General features: G+C 43.2%; 1 protein-coding gene across 1 annotated transcript in view; it reads left to right on the forward strand.

The window, feature by feature from the left end:
• Positions 1–12,412, forward strand: part of LRBA (LPS responsive beige-like anchor protein) — a 352,375-nt gene that overhangs the window by 65,845 nt on the left and 274,118 nt on the right. Inside the window, exons 23-29 of the mRNA XM_054392204.1 lie at positions 90–265; positions 1,442–1,595; positions 2,004–2,184; positions 3,600–3,727; positions 4,762–4,869; positions 7,099–7,270; positions 7,939–8,362. Of these exons, the coding sequence (XP_054248179.1) occupies positions 90–265; positions 1,442–1,595; positions 2,004–2,184; positions 3,600–3,727; positions 4,762–4,869; positions 7,099–7,270; positions 7,939–8,362 (1,343 nt within the window). The remainder of the gene's footprint in view (positions 1–89; positions 266–1,441; positions 1,596–2,003; positions 2,185–3,599; positions 3,728–4,761; positions 4,870–7,098; positions 7,271–7,938; positions 8,363–12,412) is intronic.

A 12,412-nucleotide genomic window follows, 5' to 3' on the forward strand; every position in this document is an offset into this window, starting at 1 on the left:
TTCAGTGTGTGTCATGGAAACTAACAAACAGGTTGTGTGTTGGTTCTTTTTTTCTTTTTTCTTTTTTTTCCTCTAAAAACTCTGTTCAGACCTCAAGGCAGCAAGATTCTTTGGGACAAGAGCCTGCTGCTACATCAGATGGGCAAAGAAGGGAATCTAGATCAACTATGTTCCGTATCCCTGAGTTTACGTGGTCACTGATGCATCAGCGCTTGCTCACAGATTTACTCTTTTCCATAGAAACAGATATACAGATGTGGAGAAGGTAAATTTCTGGGCTTCATATGCCAAGGCAGTATCACCTAGGGCAGATCACAGAGAAATGCATGCATATGGGTCTTGGAAGTCTCCAGGGAAGGAGACCCCACAACTTATCTGGGCAGCCTGATCCAGGGCTGAGCATCCTCACAGGAAAGTTTTTCCTCATGCTGAGGTGGAACTTAATGTGTTCCAGTGTATGTTCATTGCACCTCGTCCTGTCAGTGGGCACCAGTGAAAAGAGTCTGTCCCCTTCTTCATGGCACCCACCTTCAGATATTGATAGACGTTGATCAGATCTCCTGTCAGCCTTCTCCTCTCCAGACTAAACAGCCCCAGGGCTCACCAGACAGATGTTCTAGTCCCTTAATCACCCTTGTAGCCTCCAATGGACTCTCTCCAGTAGTTCCCTGTTTCTCTTGAACTGGGAAGCCCGGAAGTGGACACAGCACTCTGGATGTGGTCTCACCGGGGCTGGGTAGAGTGAGAGGAGAACCCCCCTTGACCGGCTGGCCACACTCTTCTGGATGCACCCCAGGACACCATTGGCCTTCTTGGCCACAAGGGAACATTGCTGTCCCATGGATAAGACATAGGCTGAGGACCTGTGCATACATTTTACTTGAAATCTTGCCTGCATTTAAGGCAATGTATGTCTTGATTTTTGTTGCACCACCAGGACAGCATTTATTACTTCTGCATTTACAGACAGTATATTGCTGCTCTGATAGAGTTCTGTGAACACAGAGTAGTAGCGGGGCTGAAACTGGATGATCTTTAAGGTCACTTCTAACCCACACTATGCTGTGATTTCATTGTCTTGATGTTTTTAGCAGGCTATGATCTGGAGAGGTTTAAGAACAGAAAGGAAAGATAGCTTTAGGTTTAGATTAAATATCTCCAGGGATGAGACACCAACCTTAAGGTGAGGCTCAACAGGGCTCCGGGCAACCTGATCTAGTTGAGGATGTCCCTGCTGACTGCAGAGGGGGTTTGGAGGTCCCTTCCAACCCAGAGCATTCTATGCTGATACGACATCAGTTGTCCCTTATAGTCATGTGCTATTCGCTGCCCCATTGCTGACTGTCTAGTTTTAGTCTGATGAAAGCATAGAGATCCTAAAACACCACAAAAATTCTGAATGTGAGTTTGTTTGGGTTTGTTTTTTTTTTTTTTTGGACAGCCATTCTACAAAAACTGTCATGGACTTTGTGAATAGCAGCGACAATGTAGTATTTGTGCACAACACAATTCACCTCATCTCTCAAGTGATGGACAGTATGATCATGGCTTGTGGTGGGATATTGCCATTGCTTTCTGCTGCCACATCTGCTACTGTAAGAAACTCCAGTTTTATTTGAGATTCTTATCTCTTGTGGGAGGAAGCCTTTCTTTATGCACTGTATTAACTGTTACATTTGTCCTTTTGGCAAACAGGAATGTGTGGGTGATGTTTCCACAAGCATCTCTTTCCTCCCTTTGCTACCTCCATGCTTTCTCTAAGATAAATTAGGTGCCTGCCCTCTTTGCTTGAAGACATAAAAAGAAATTGCCTAATTTAGTTGTCCCATAGTGGTCTGGAATGGGATTAGATCCCCAAAATAATGATCTTTCCTAGAATATGACTAATTACCACTTTTGAATGTGACTGAAAACAGAACTTCCAGCATACATTTTTCTTAAAGCTATAAGACTAATACCACCTTTGTGGAAAAGTAAATGTTGCTTTCAATTTTTCTGTGTAGCATGAGTTGGAAAATATTGAGCCAACTCAAGGCCTTTCAGTAGAAGCATCTTTAACATTTCTCCAGAGATTAATCAACCTTGTGGATGTGCTGATTTTTGCAAGCTCTCTTGGTTTCACTGAAATTGAGTCTGAGAAAAATATGTCATCTGGAGGAGTTCTGCGACAATGTCTGCGTCTGGGTAAGCAAATAAAAGCAACTGAGCATAGGAGCTTGCTTTGATGAAATAGCAATTGTTAGCTTTAATGGGGGGGTTGTGTCCTTTTTTTGTTAAATCAAGATGAAATTTAGTCAAAGAAGCATTGGAATCTTTTACTATTTTTACTGTTAATATATTCTGCAATATGTATACATGGGGTCCTTTTCCTCCTTAAAAAGTTGAAATAGAAGAAATGATTCAGTTTTGTAGCCTGACTGTTGTGGAAATGTTTTATCCACAAAGATAATTCTTTTTCCAAAGTTCCCCAAGTAGTCAAGGCTGAGAATATAGAAGCTTTAAAATCTTGCACAAAAATAGGAGCCTCTACAATATACAGAAAAGAGATTTAAATCTTGAGGTCAGCAGGAGAAGGTATGGTGAAAACTAGAGATGAAAATTTCTTCAGAGCAGGGGTCAAGTTGGGCAGTAGCTATATCCAGTGTTGTAGTATGTTTGCATCAAACTGGATTGAAAGAAAATGGTAATTACCTTAAAAACAAAAAAGAAAAGGAAAAAGTAAATAATGACTAGTCTGGAAATGAGAACATAGATGATCATAACTGGCTTCAGTTAACTAATAGAGGAGTAGAATATTCATGCTAGTTGCATGCTGTAAGAATTTTGTAATGAAAAGTTCAACTTGCATGAGTGCCAGAGCAGCTCAGAGCCTCAGCAGTAACTAGCCTTCCTCTCCCTTCCTGGGCAATTAAATCTTTGTGCAGGTAGAACAAGATTTATGGGATGCAAACAGGTGTAGAGGTGGGGCAGTTCTTTTTTCCTTTGAAAATAATATCAGAATATGATTCAAGTACAATTGTGAAGCTAAACAAAAACAAATAAACTAACTCTGCAACTCCAGAACATCTAGGCTAAGAGTAACAGAGTATTTTGAGGCAACCCTGGAAGTGTTCAAGGCCAGGTTGGATTGGGCCTTGAGCAAGCTGGTCTAGCAGGAGGTGTCCCTGCCCATGGGAGGGTTTTGAACTAGATGATTTTTAAGGTGCCTTCCAACCCGTTCTGTGATTTTGTGGTTTGGTTCACTAGTGTACCACTTACCTTTCTGCCTTGCTAGTCTGTGAGATTTAGCTGTCTTCACCCTCCCTGCCCCATGGGTGTATTGCATGGTGCATTTTCAATGAGGTATGCTGACTTCCTTACTTGGAAGTATCCATTAGATAGAGCACATGTGTTCTAATAGGTCAGTATTAATTATAAATTCAGGAATTTGAGTATTGTTTTGCAGCTGTTTAGAATGTGTGGAAGCAAAATAGCATTTTACTGATGTGCTGAAACTTGTTCAGTCTAGGTGCTGAAATGAAGTACATTATGCATCTCAGCAAGGGACATAGATAGTACTATTGCCCAGAGTAATTGTGAACATTTCTTTTCCCCTCAAGTGTGTGCAGTAGCAGTAAGAAATTGCTTGGAGTGTCAGCAGCATGCACAGACGAAACCTACTGGAGACACTGTGAAGAACCAAAAAGCAGTGCAGGGCTTTATAGGAACAGGAAAGTCTGCAGCAAAGGCAAGTACAAGATCCCTTTCAGGAACACTCATTACTCTCTACAGAGGTTCAGTCCTTAAATTTACACTCAGCTCCATGTAATACAAATGAGGAGGATCATAGAATCACAGAATTGGTTTAGTTGGAAAAGACCTCCAAGATCATTGACCTAACACCACCATGGCCATTAAACCATGTCCCAAAATGCCACGTCCAAATGTTTCTTGAATACCTCTGGGGATGGTGACTCCACCACCTCCCCGGGCAGCCTGTTCCAATCCTTGACCACTCTTGCAGCAAAGAAATTTCTTCTAATGTCCAACCTAAACCTCCCCTAGTGGAACTTGAGGCCATTTCCTCTCATTCTATCACTTGTCACTAGGGAGAAGAGACTAACCCCTACCTGCCTCAAATCTCCTTTCAGGGAGCTGTAGAGAGCAATGAGGTCTCACACACTCAGGCTCCTTTTCTGCAGGCTAAACAACCCCAGCTGCCTCAGCCACTCCTCACTAAACATGGCACCACCTTTAACAGAGCTAAAAGGCATGAAGACTGGAAATCCTGAAGTAGTTTTTTCAAGATGTGAATTTACCACTTAAATGTTCCTGTGGAAGATTGGATATTTATCTGTCACAAGAATTTTTCAGATTTCTTTTTTTCATTAAAGAGGAAAGGATAAGAGGAAATGGCCACAAGTCGCACCAGGGGTTGGATATGAGAAGAAACTTCTTGATTGGAAGGCAAAGACTGGAACAGGCCCCCTAGGGAGGTGGTTGAAACCCCATCTGTGAGGTGTTTCAAAGAGGCAGAAGTGTGGTGCTGAGGGACACGGTTTAGCACCAGCCTTGGTAGAGTTAGAGGAGGATTAGACTAAATGACCTTGAAGGGCTTTTGCAACCAAAGTGATTCCATGAGATGCATATTTGATCTTCGTGTGATGATGTACAGTGGCTGATTGTACACACTTCATGTTTCTTGGTAGAATGCTTTTAAAAACAGAAGCTAAAACAATTGTGTGGGTGTGTTTTTGTTGTTGTTCTTGGGTTTTTTAATAGAGTCCAGTGGACATAGTGACTGGTGGCATTTCTCCAATCCGAGACCATGACAGACTTCTGCAGGATATGGATATTAATCGACTCCGAGCAGTGGTATTCAGAGACATAGTAAGTTACAAATAATGTTGTTTTCTTTGTAGCTAGATCCTGCATATATCTGCTGAACACTCACTGTGTGTCACGCAGTTTAGCTAAATTGAATTTACTAAACCTGAATATTGCCTGCAGTAGGGAGGAACTCCTAACACTCTGAAGCTGTTGGAGTGCTTGAGTTTAGAAAGGAAAACAGTGAAAGTGGCTACCTGCTGACCAAGGTCTTTGGTATGTTCTAAGAGCCTTATAAAGGTGTTTATGTGTACTCTGAAAAATTGTTATCTTTTGAGCTCATTGGAAATTAGAGGACATCTCTAATTCCATTTCTTCCCCTCAGAGGAAACAATTTGTGTGCAAATATGCTTATGTTTTTTAGTCTTGAATTGACTAAAAATATCTTTGCCCTGTGTCAGCAACTTTATAGCTGATATTGAGAAAATTGAAATTGATTGCTTAGAAAAAAACACCTCTGTAAGCAAATGCAGCAGCTATAATGGCCACGATTCATTGGTGGCCACAATCTTGGAGACTAAACTTTACTTCACAGTAATTGGCCTGTTTAGCAAGTATAATGATTTACACAGAGACTTTTGTTCTATCCAGAGTAGTGAAGGATTTGTGCTTTTTATTTTTAGAGCGATTATTGATTGAAAGAAGTTTCTTACAATCCCTTCTTCAGTATTGGTGTGCAAAAGAGTAACAAGAAGCGAGTCTTCCATACTGGTGGCAGCTAAAGTATTCATAGAAGCACAGAATGGTTTGAGTTGGAAGGGACCTTAAAGATCATCCAGTTCCAATTCCCCTGCCATAGGCAGGGACAGCTCCTGCTAGACCAGCTAGTTCAAAGCTCCATCCAGCCTGGCCGTGAACACTTCAAGAGTTGGAGCAGCCACAACTTTTCTATGCAGTCTTCAAAATCCAGCACATCCTGTGTGTTCATTTTCTCTTTAAAAGCCCCAAGAATATACACAAAACTTCTGCTTTTTTTGCCTATCGAATCTACCAAATTTCCTCTTTCCCACTTTCTGTTGCTGATTGGTCCAGTGAGGGCAAGGAAGATGCTGAGGGCACTGGAGCATCTCTCTTATGAGGGGAGGCTGGGAGACCTGGGGCTCTTAGCAAGGAGAAGAACAGACTGAGAGGAGGTCTTCTCAATGCTAAAGTGTGAAGTCATGGGGATGCAGCTGGGCTCTTTTCAGTGGTGCTCAGTGATAGGACAAGGGGCAACAAGCACAAACTAGAACACAGGAGGTTTGTTTTGAACTTAAAGGGAAACTTAGCTGTGGGCATGGTGGAGCCCTGAAGCAGGCTGCCCAGAGAGGTTGTGGAACCTCCTTCTCTGGAGACTTTCAAAACCTACCTGGATATTGTAATCCTGGGCAGCCTGCTCTGCGTGACCTTGCCATAGCAGTGGGAGTTGGACTAAATGATGCTCACAAGTCCCTTCCAACCCCTAACATTCTGTGATTTGGTTCTCCTGTGATCTCAAAGGTTTTTCTTCCTTCAGCAGCCAAAGGGGGCAGGCTTAGGCTAAATCATAATGTCTGGTCAGGTCTGGGACCTGGCTTTTTCCTCTGCTTTATTGGGAGTGACTGAGTACGCTGGAAGGTACCAGGCATAGTTCATATTAAGATTTGTGTTAAAATTTTCTTATAAGTCCCTTCATAAAGTTTCAGCTATAACACTAATGCATATTGGGCAATTCTTGTTTAAATTTGCCTAGTTTAATTGGACATTGTATATCCATCTGGACACAAAACCTTAAGGCTGGTTCTGGAATTTGTTCCACTTCATTAATATGTACTAGTTTATAAATGCTTTTACAGTTTTGTTGAGCACATTGCCCTGATTGTACTTCACAGCAAATGCTGTTAATGTCTTGGCACATCTGAGGAAAGATAACAGAGGAAACACCTGTAAATAAATAAAGGAGACCTAGTCCCTGCGCTAATTTGAAGCATGCAGTCAAAACACAAAACCTTAGTCAAAACGGTCATGTTTATAAATGACAAATGAAAGGATTGATACCACTTGAGCAGGACTGCTGCATTCCCCAGCTCTACAGGGGAGATAAACTGTGACGAGAGAGGATTGTTCTTCTATTGCTGACATATCAGCTTACTCTTGGGCTGTTTATGGTAGCACTGGGCATACTTTGCAGAACAATAAACATGCTGCTGAGATTGTAATGGAAAAATCACTGTCCGTCCCCCCCCCTTTTTTTTAATTTTTTTTTTTTTACAGGAGGATAGTAAACAGGCTCAATTTTTGGCTTTGGCTGTTGTATATTTTATTTCTGTGCTCATGGTTTCGAAATACAGAGATATACTGGAACCCCAGAATGAAAGACGAGCGCCAAACTGTAGCCAGGCCTTCAAGGAGGCAGAGAATGGGAACAACAAAATTCCTCCTGCAGGTGAGTATTTAATGTAATTGTTGTTTAGCCAAATGAGATACTGCAGCTTGTGCTTCATAACATTCTCTAGAAGTCCATGTGAAATTGTATAGAAACACGTGCATTATAGTCACTTCAATGACATTGGAGTGCTCAGGTTGCCTCAGTGTTTGTGTGCATCTTTTTCTGATCTGGGAAGAGCCTGATCTCCAGGTTGGAATTGCTGTGTGCAGTGGTTCATCTCTCTGAAGCCACTGAGTATTCCCAAATACTTGTTGCAGAAGAATTACTATTTTGTATAAAGTTAAGTATACATTAGCATGGGCTAGCATCTTTTTGTTTCTACTGTAAAACATCTTTGATTGTCCTAAAGGTGAAGAGGAGGATTAATTTTCGTTCATTGACTGCTGAGTCAATATTACTATTTCCTTGTCTCAGTTTTTGGATGCTATAACTTTCGAGGCTTCTCAGAAATCAGAAGAGACTGTTTCTGTTCTCGGTTTTCTATGCAATAGTTGTAGATAGTATTGAATCTGTAAGTAGGCAAGAGGAAACACTTATAGCTGTGTTACTTCACTTATCACCTGTTGGTGTTACTTCTTTAGGAGTAACATGGTGAATGCAATTCTGTTAATAGTGAACTTAAAATGTGTTTTCTGTTTTGCTATGAACAGATGTGGAAAACCCAGCTGCTGCTCTTGGTACTTCAGCCTCCCCTGAAGATTCAGAAAGTACAGCAGTTGCACAAAGAAGGGATTCTGGCCTTGGGGAGGAGCCAGTTTCAGGGCAAAGGAACAGTTCCAGTAATGTTGCTGAAGCAGGACCCCTGAGTATCAGTGCAGGTCCTGATGCAGTCAGTGAAGTCCTGCGCACACTCTCATTAGAAGTAAATAAGTCTCAGGAGGGCAGAAACGAGACAGGACCTGAAGACAGTAAGTGTGCACCTTCTGTGCCAGCTGCAAAAAATGTCAATGTAAAGGACATCCTGAGAAGCTTGGTAAGCACCCCAACTGATGGGACTGCAGTGGATGCTGCTTTTATGCCACCAACCTTCCTTGGACTTCTTGGCAATGGAGCTGCTGAGCAACCTATACAGTTCCATTCCTTTGACAGGTAATGCAGCTTCTAAAAGATTTGGGCTGGTTTGTTTTGCTTAAGGTACCTATAAGGAACAGAAAAATTCATACTTCACTAGATCTTATGGCCAGTGTCATCTAGTACTTCACATAATCCAGATGCTTTGATCTGCAAGTAGAAAAAGTTCTTAACCGTGAGGGTGGTTGAGCTGCCCAGAGAGGTAGTTGAGGCCCCATCCCTGGAGATACTCAAGGTGAGGCTTGATGGGCTCTGGGTGATCTGACCTAGTTGAGGATGTCCCTGCTGACTACAGAGGAGATTGGACTGGATGACCTTTAGAGGCCCCTTCTGACCCAGGTGAGGCTATGATTCTGTGGTTCTTTGAATAGCATTTGAATTGTTGCATTTTAATAAACATCTGCCTTTCTTAGTACTCAAACGCTATGGTGGATTTCAAATGGAGCATTCCTGCTTTGGTTCTTTTTTCTTTGCTTCTAGACTGAGGTCCCTCTTTCCTTATTATAACTTTGGTGTCCTCTACACCTCAATCTCATCTCCCTATCTTTTCCCAAGAGTGGTAGACAATATTGTCATTACTACCTCCAGAGGAGTGAAAGGGTTGTGGAGACTGAAGAAGTAGACAGCACCATGCTGTGAATAGAAGAGCAGAGGGCAAGGAGTTTTGTAGGGGTTTGTGTGGCTTTCTGCAGTTCTCCACTGTGATAACTTGTAGGTATTAGTTTCCTGTGACTTTGTGTTTCATGGGTGGGACTGCATGTCATCAAATCATAGAATGGTTTGGGTTGGAAAGGATCTTAAAGATCATCTAGTTCCAATCCCCATGCCATGGGCAGGACCCCCTCCTACTAGACCAGGGTGCTCAAGACCCCATTCAACCTGACTTTCAATGCTTCCACACTTGGAGTCTCCACAACTTCTCTGGGCAGCCTGTTCCAGTGCCTCATCACCCTCATGGGAAAGAATTTCTTCCTCATGTCTCACCTAAATCCATTTTCTTCCAGTTTGAAGCTATCACCCCTTGACCTGTCACTCCATACCTTTCTCAAAAGTCCCTCTCCAGCTCTGTTGTAGCTCACTTCAAATCCTGGAAAGCTGCTCTAAAGTCTCCCTGCAGCCTACTCTTCTCTGGGCTGAACAATCCCAACTCTCTCAGGCTGTCTTCACAGCAGGGATGCTCCAGCCCTTGGATCCTCTTCATGGCCTCCTCTGGACCTACTCTAACAGTCCTGTGTCCTCCTTGTTTTGGGGATTCCAGAGCTGGATCCATCATTGCAGGTGGGGTCTCAGCAGAACAGAACGGAGGGGTAGAATCCCTTCCCTGTCCTGCTGCGCATGGTGCTGGGGATGCAGTCCAGGACATGGCTGGGTTTGGGCTGCAAGAAAATATGTGACGATAAGGTCATGAACTAGTATAAAACGATTTGTCCTTCAGCAGTTGCACGTGACCTTGGTATGTCAGCAGCTCTATGTTTCTAGGTGGCTTCATTTTTCATTGCCCTGTGTTTGTGGTATGGAAGGCAGGCAGCAGTGTACATGGTGATGTGGAAGCATTGCCTGTAGTCAGGTACCGTCTGGTAGTGGCATGCACAGTCTTAAACCTAAGGCGAATGCAGTCGTAAGGCAAGCTGCTATTGAAAAGTAAGGGAATAACTGTGTCTATGAAAGATTTGTATTTGAAAGGATGCAGACAGGAAAGCTTCCTGGCCACTGGAAGGTGACTCTCTGCAGTGCAGCTCTGCTTAAAATAGAAGTTTGTGCTCTGAAATGATACCTAGTGACAACAGCAGGAAGAGTTGTGCTAGGGAAAGAAAAACCTTTTTTACCAGGATCTGTAATAGAAGGGCGAATAGGAGCTCTTTCTTAGGGTGTGGATAAAAATGCTTCTGTGTATTTGGAACCTTTTGGAAAAACAGGCTTTGGGATGCTCTTTTATTGTCTGTGTCTGGCATACATTTAATATATTGTTTGGTGGCAAAAAAAAAAAACACTTCAATGAGTGAACTTTCTCTTTTTTTCTTTCTATTTAAGCACACTTTGTTGAATGTTGTTCCCATGTAGCAGTTTACCAGCAGGGGATCTCTGGGAATTTCAAAGCATCTCTCTGATCCTTCATTTATCTCAGGAATGCTGTGTCAGAAATCAAAACTCTCCTCATATCTTAAGGATTATCAACTCTCCAGCCATAGCTGGAGAGTATACAGTAACAGCTATCTGAGTGAAACCTTACTGAAAGGCTGCCAGGTTGCAAGCCTTTGCAAACAGCTAGGTGTATGTGCTCATTCCCATGCCAAAAATCTTCCCCTTATCTCATGTGAAGATACAATCTTGTGATTAGTGGGTGCCAGGGGTTTATCATGATAAAGTTCAAGACTTGCATTGGCTTTTTCCCAAGATCCTTAGGGACATGAATTAATGTTCCAGTTTCAGTGTGACCTAAATCAGCAGTTTTCTTATGTAGTGGTGATCTTAGAAAAAGAAGAGGGGAGAGGGATTCTAATGCAAAGATATTTAAATAAAACAAAACTAAAAGTAACCAAAGCTTAGGCAAAATAAAAAAAGAAATGTAATTTCTTCAACCCATAACCTACCACTTGCCGTTGCAAATAAGACCTTGGTCTCTCCTGGATTCTCCTGCTCTTTGTGGAAACATTCAATGATCATGACATGAGAAGAAGCTGATTCTGAAAGTTCAGAGGAATAGAAGCTCTTAGGTCCTGGTCTTGTCCCAGCTGTGCTCTAGCTTGGGGAGCAGGGATGTTAACAAGCTTGACATGGACAGTGGCATTGAGTGCACCCTCAGCAAGTTTGTTGATGACACCAAGCTGTGTGGTGCAGCAGATATGCTGGAGAGAAGGGATGCCATCCAGAGGGACCTTGACAGGCTGGAGAGGTGGGCACAAGCCAGCCTCATGAGGTTCAACAAGACCAAGTGCAAGGTCCTGCATCAGGGTCGAGGCAATCCCAAGCACAAATACAGGCTGGGCAGTGAGTGGCTGGAGAGCAGCCCTGAAGAGAGGGACTTGGGGGTGCTGGTGGACGAGAAGCTCAACATGAGCTGTCAATGTGTACTTGCAGCCCAGAAAGCCAACCAGAGCCTGGGCTGCATCAAGAGAAGTGTGGCCAGCAGGTCAAGGGAGGTGATTCTTCCCCTCTGCTCAGCTCTGGTGAGACCCCACCTGGAGTACTGCATCCAGTTCTGGAGCCCCTATTACAAGAGGGATATGGACATGCTGGAAGGTGTCCAGAGAAGGGCCACCAGGATGATCAGAGGGCTGGAGCACTTCTCCTGTGAGGAGAGACTGAAAGAGTTGGGGCTGTTCAGTCTGGAGAAGAGAAGGCTCCAAGGTGACCTTCTTGTGGCCTTCCAGTACCTGAAGGGAGCCTACAAGAAAGCTGGGGAGGGACTTTTTAGGATATCAGGGAGTGATAGGACTGAGGGGAATGGAATAAAGCTGGAAGTGGAGAGATTCATACTGGAAGTGAGGAAGAAGTTCTTCACCATGAGAGTGGTGAGACCCTGGAATGGGTTGTCCAGGGAGGTGGTTGAGGCCCCATCCCTGGAGGTGTTTAAGGCCAGGCTGGATGAGGCTCTGGCCAGCCTGATGTAGTGTGAGGTGTCCCTGCCCATGGCAGGGGGGTTGGAACTAGATGATCCTTATGGTCCCTTCCAAACCTGAATGATTCTATGATTCTATGATCTTTTTGGAACATCATCCATAAGCTGCTTAGTTTGGCTCAGCCTCTATTTACACATTTGTCAGCCAGTGCCTTTGTAATGCTTGGCTGTGGTGTTTCAGCTAAATTGAATCCAAGTCCCTTTTTTGATATGGGATGAATGCATTTTAGACTTTAATGATTTGGGCTTCAAGTGTAAAAAGGAATAAATTTGTCACTGATATGATTAAGTCCATCAGGTACAGAGAGAATATGAAAATGGAGGGTCTGTATATCAAGGCCTATATGCTGTGATGAGAAGCTCAGTGCCTTTGCCATGCCAGCAATTTGCGTTCTGCTGGGGCTGAAGAGGCAAACTGTTTGAAGTCTTCTCCCTTCCAAGCTGATTTT

The sequence above is a fragment of the Indicator indicator genome, chromosome 25, assembly GCF_027791375.1.
Source record: "Indicator indicator isolate 239-I01 chromosome 25, UM_Iind_1.1, whole genome shotgun sequence".
Taxonomy (NCBI): Eukaryota; Metazoa; Chordata; class Aves; order Piciformes; family Indicatoridae; genus Indicator; species Indicator indicator.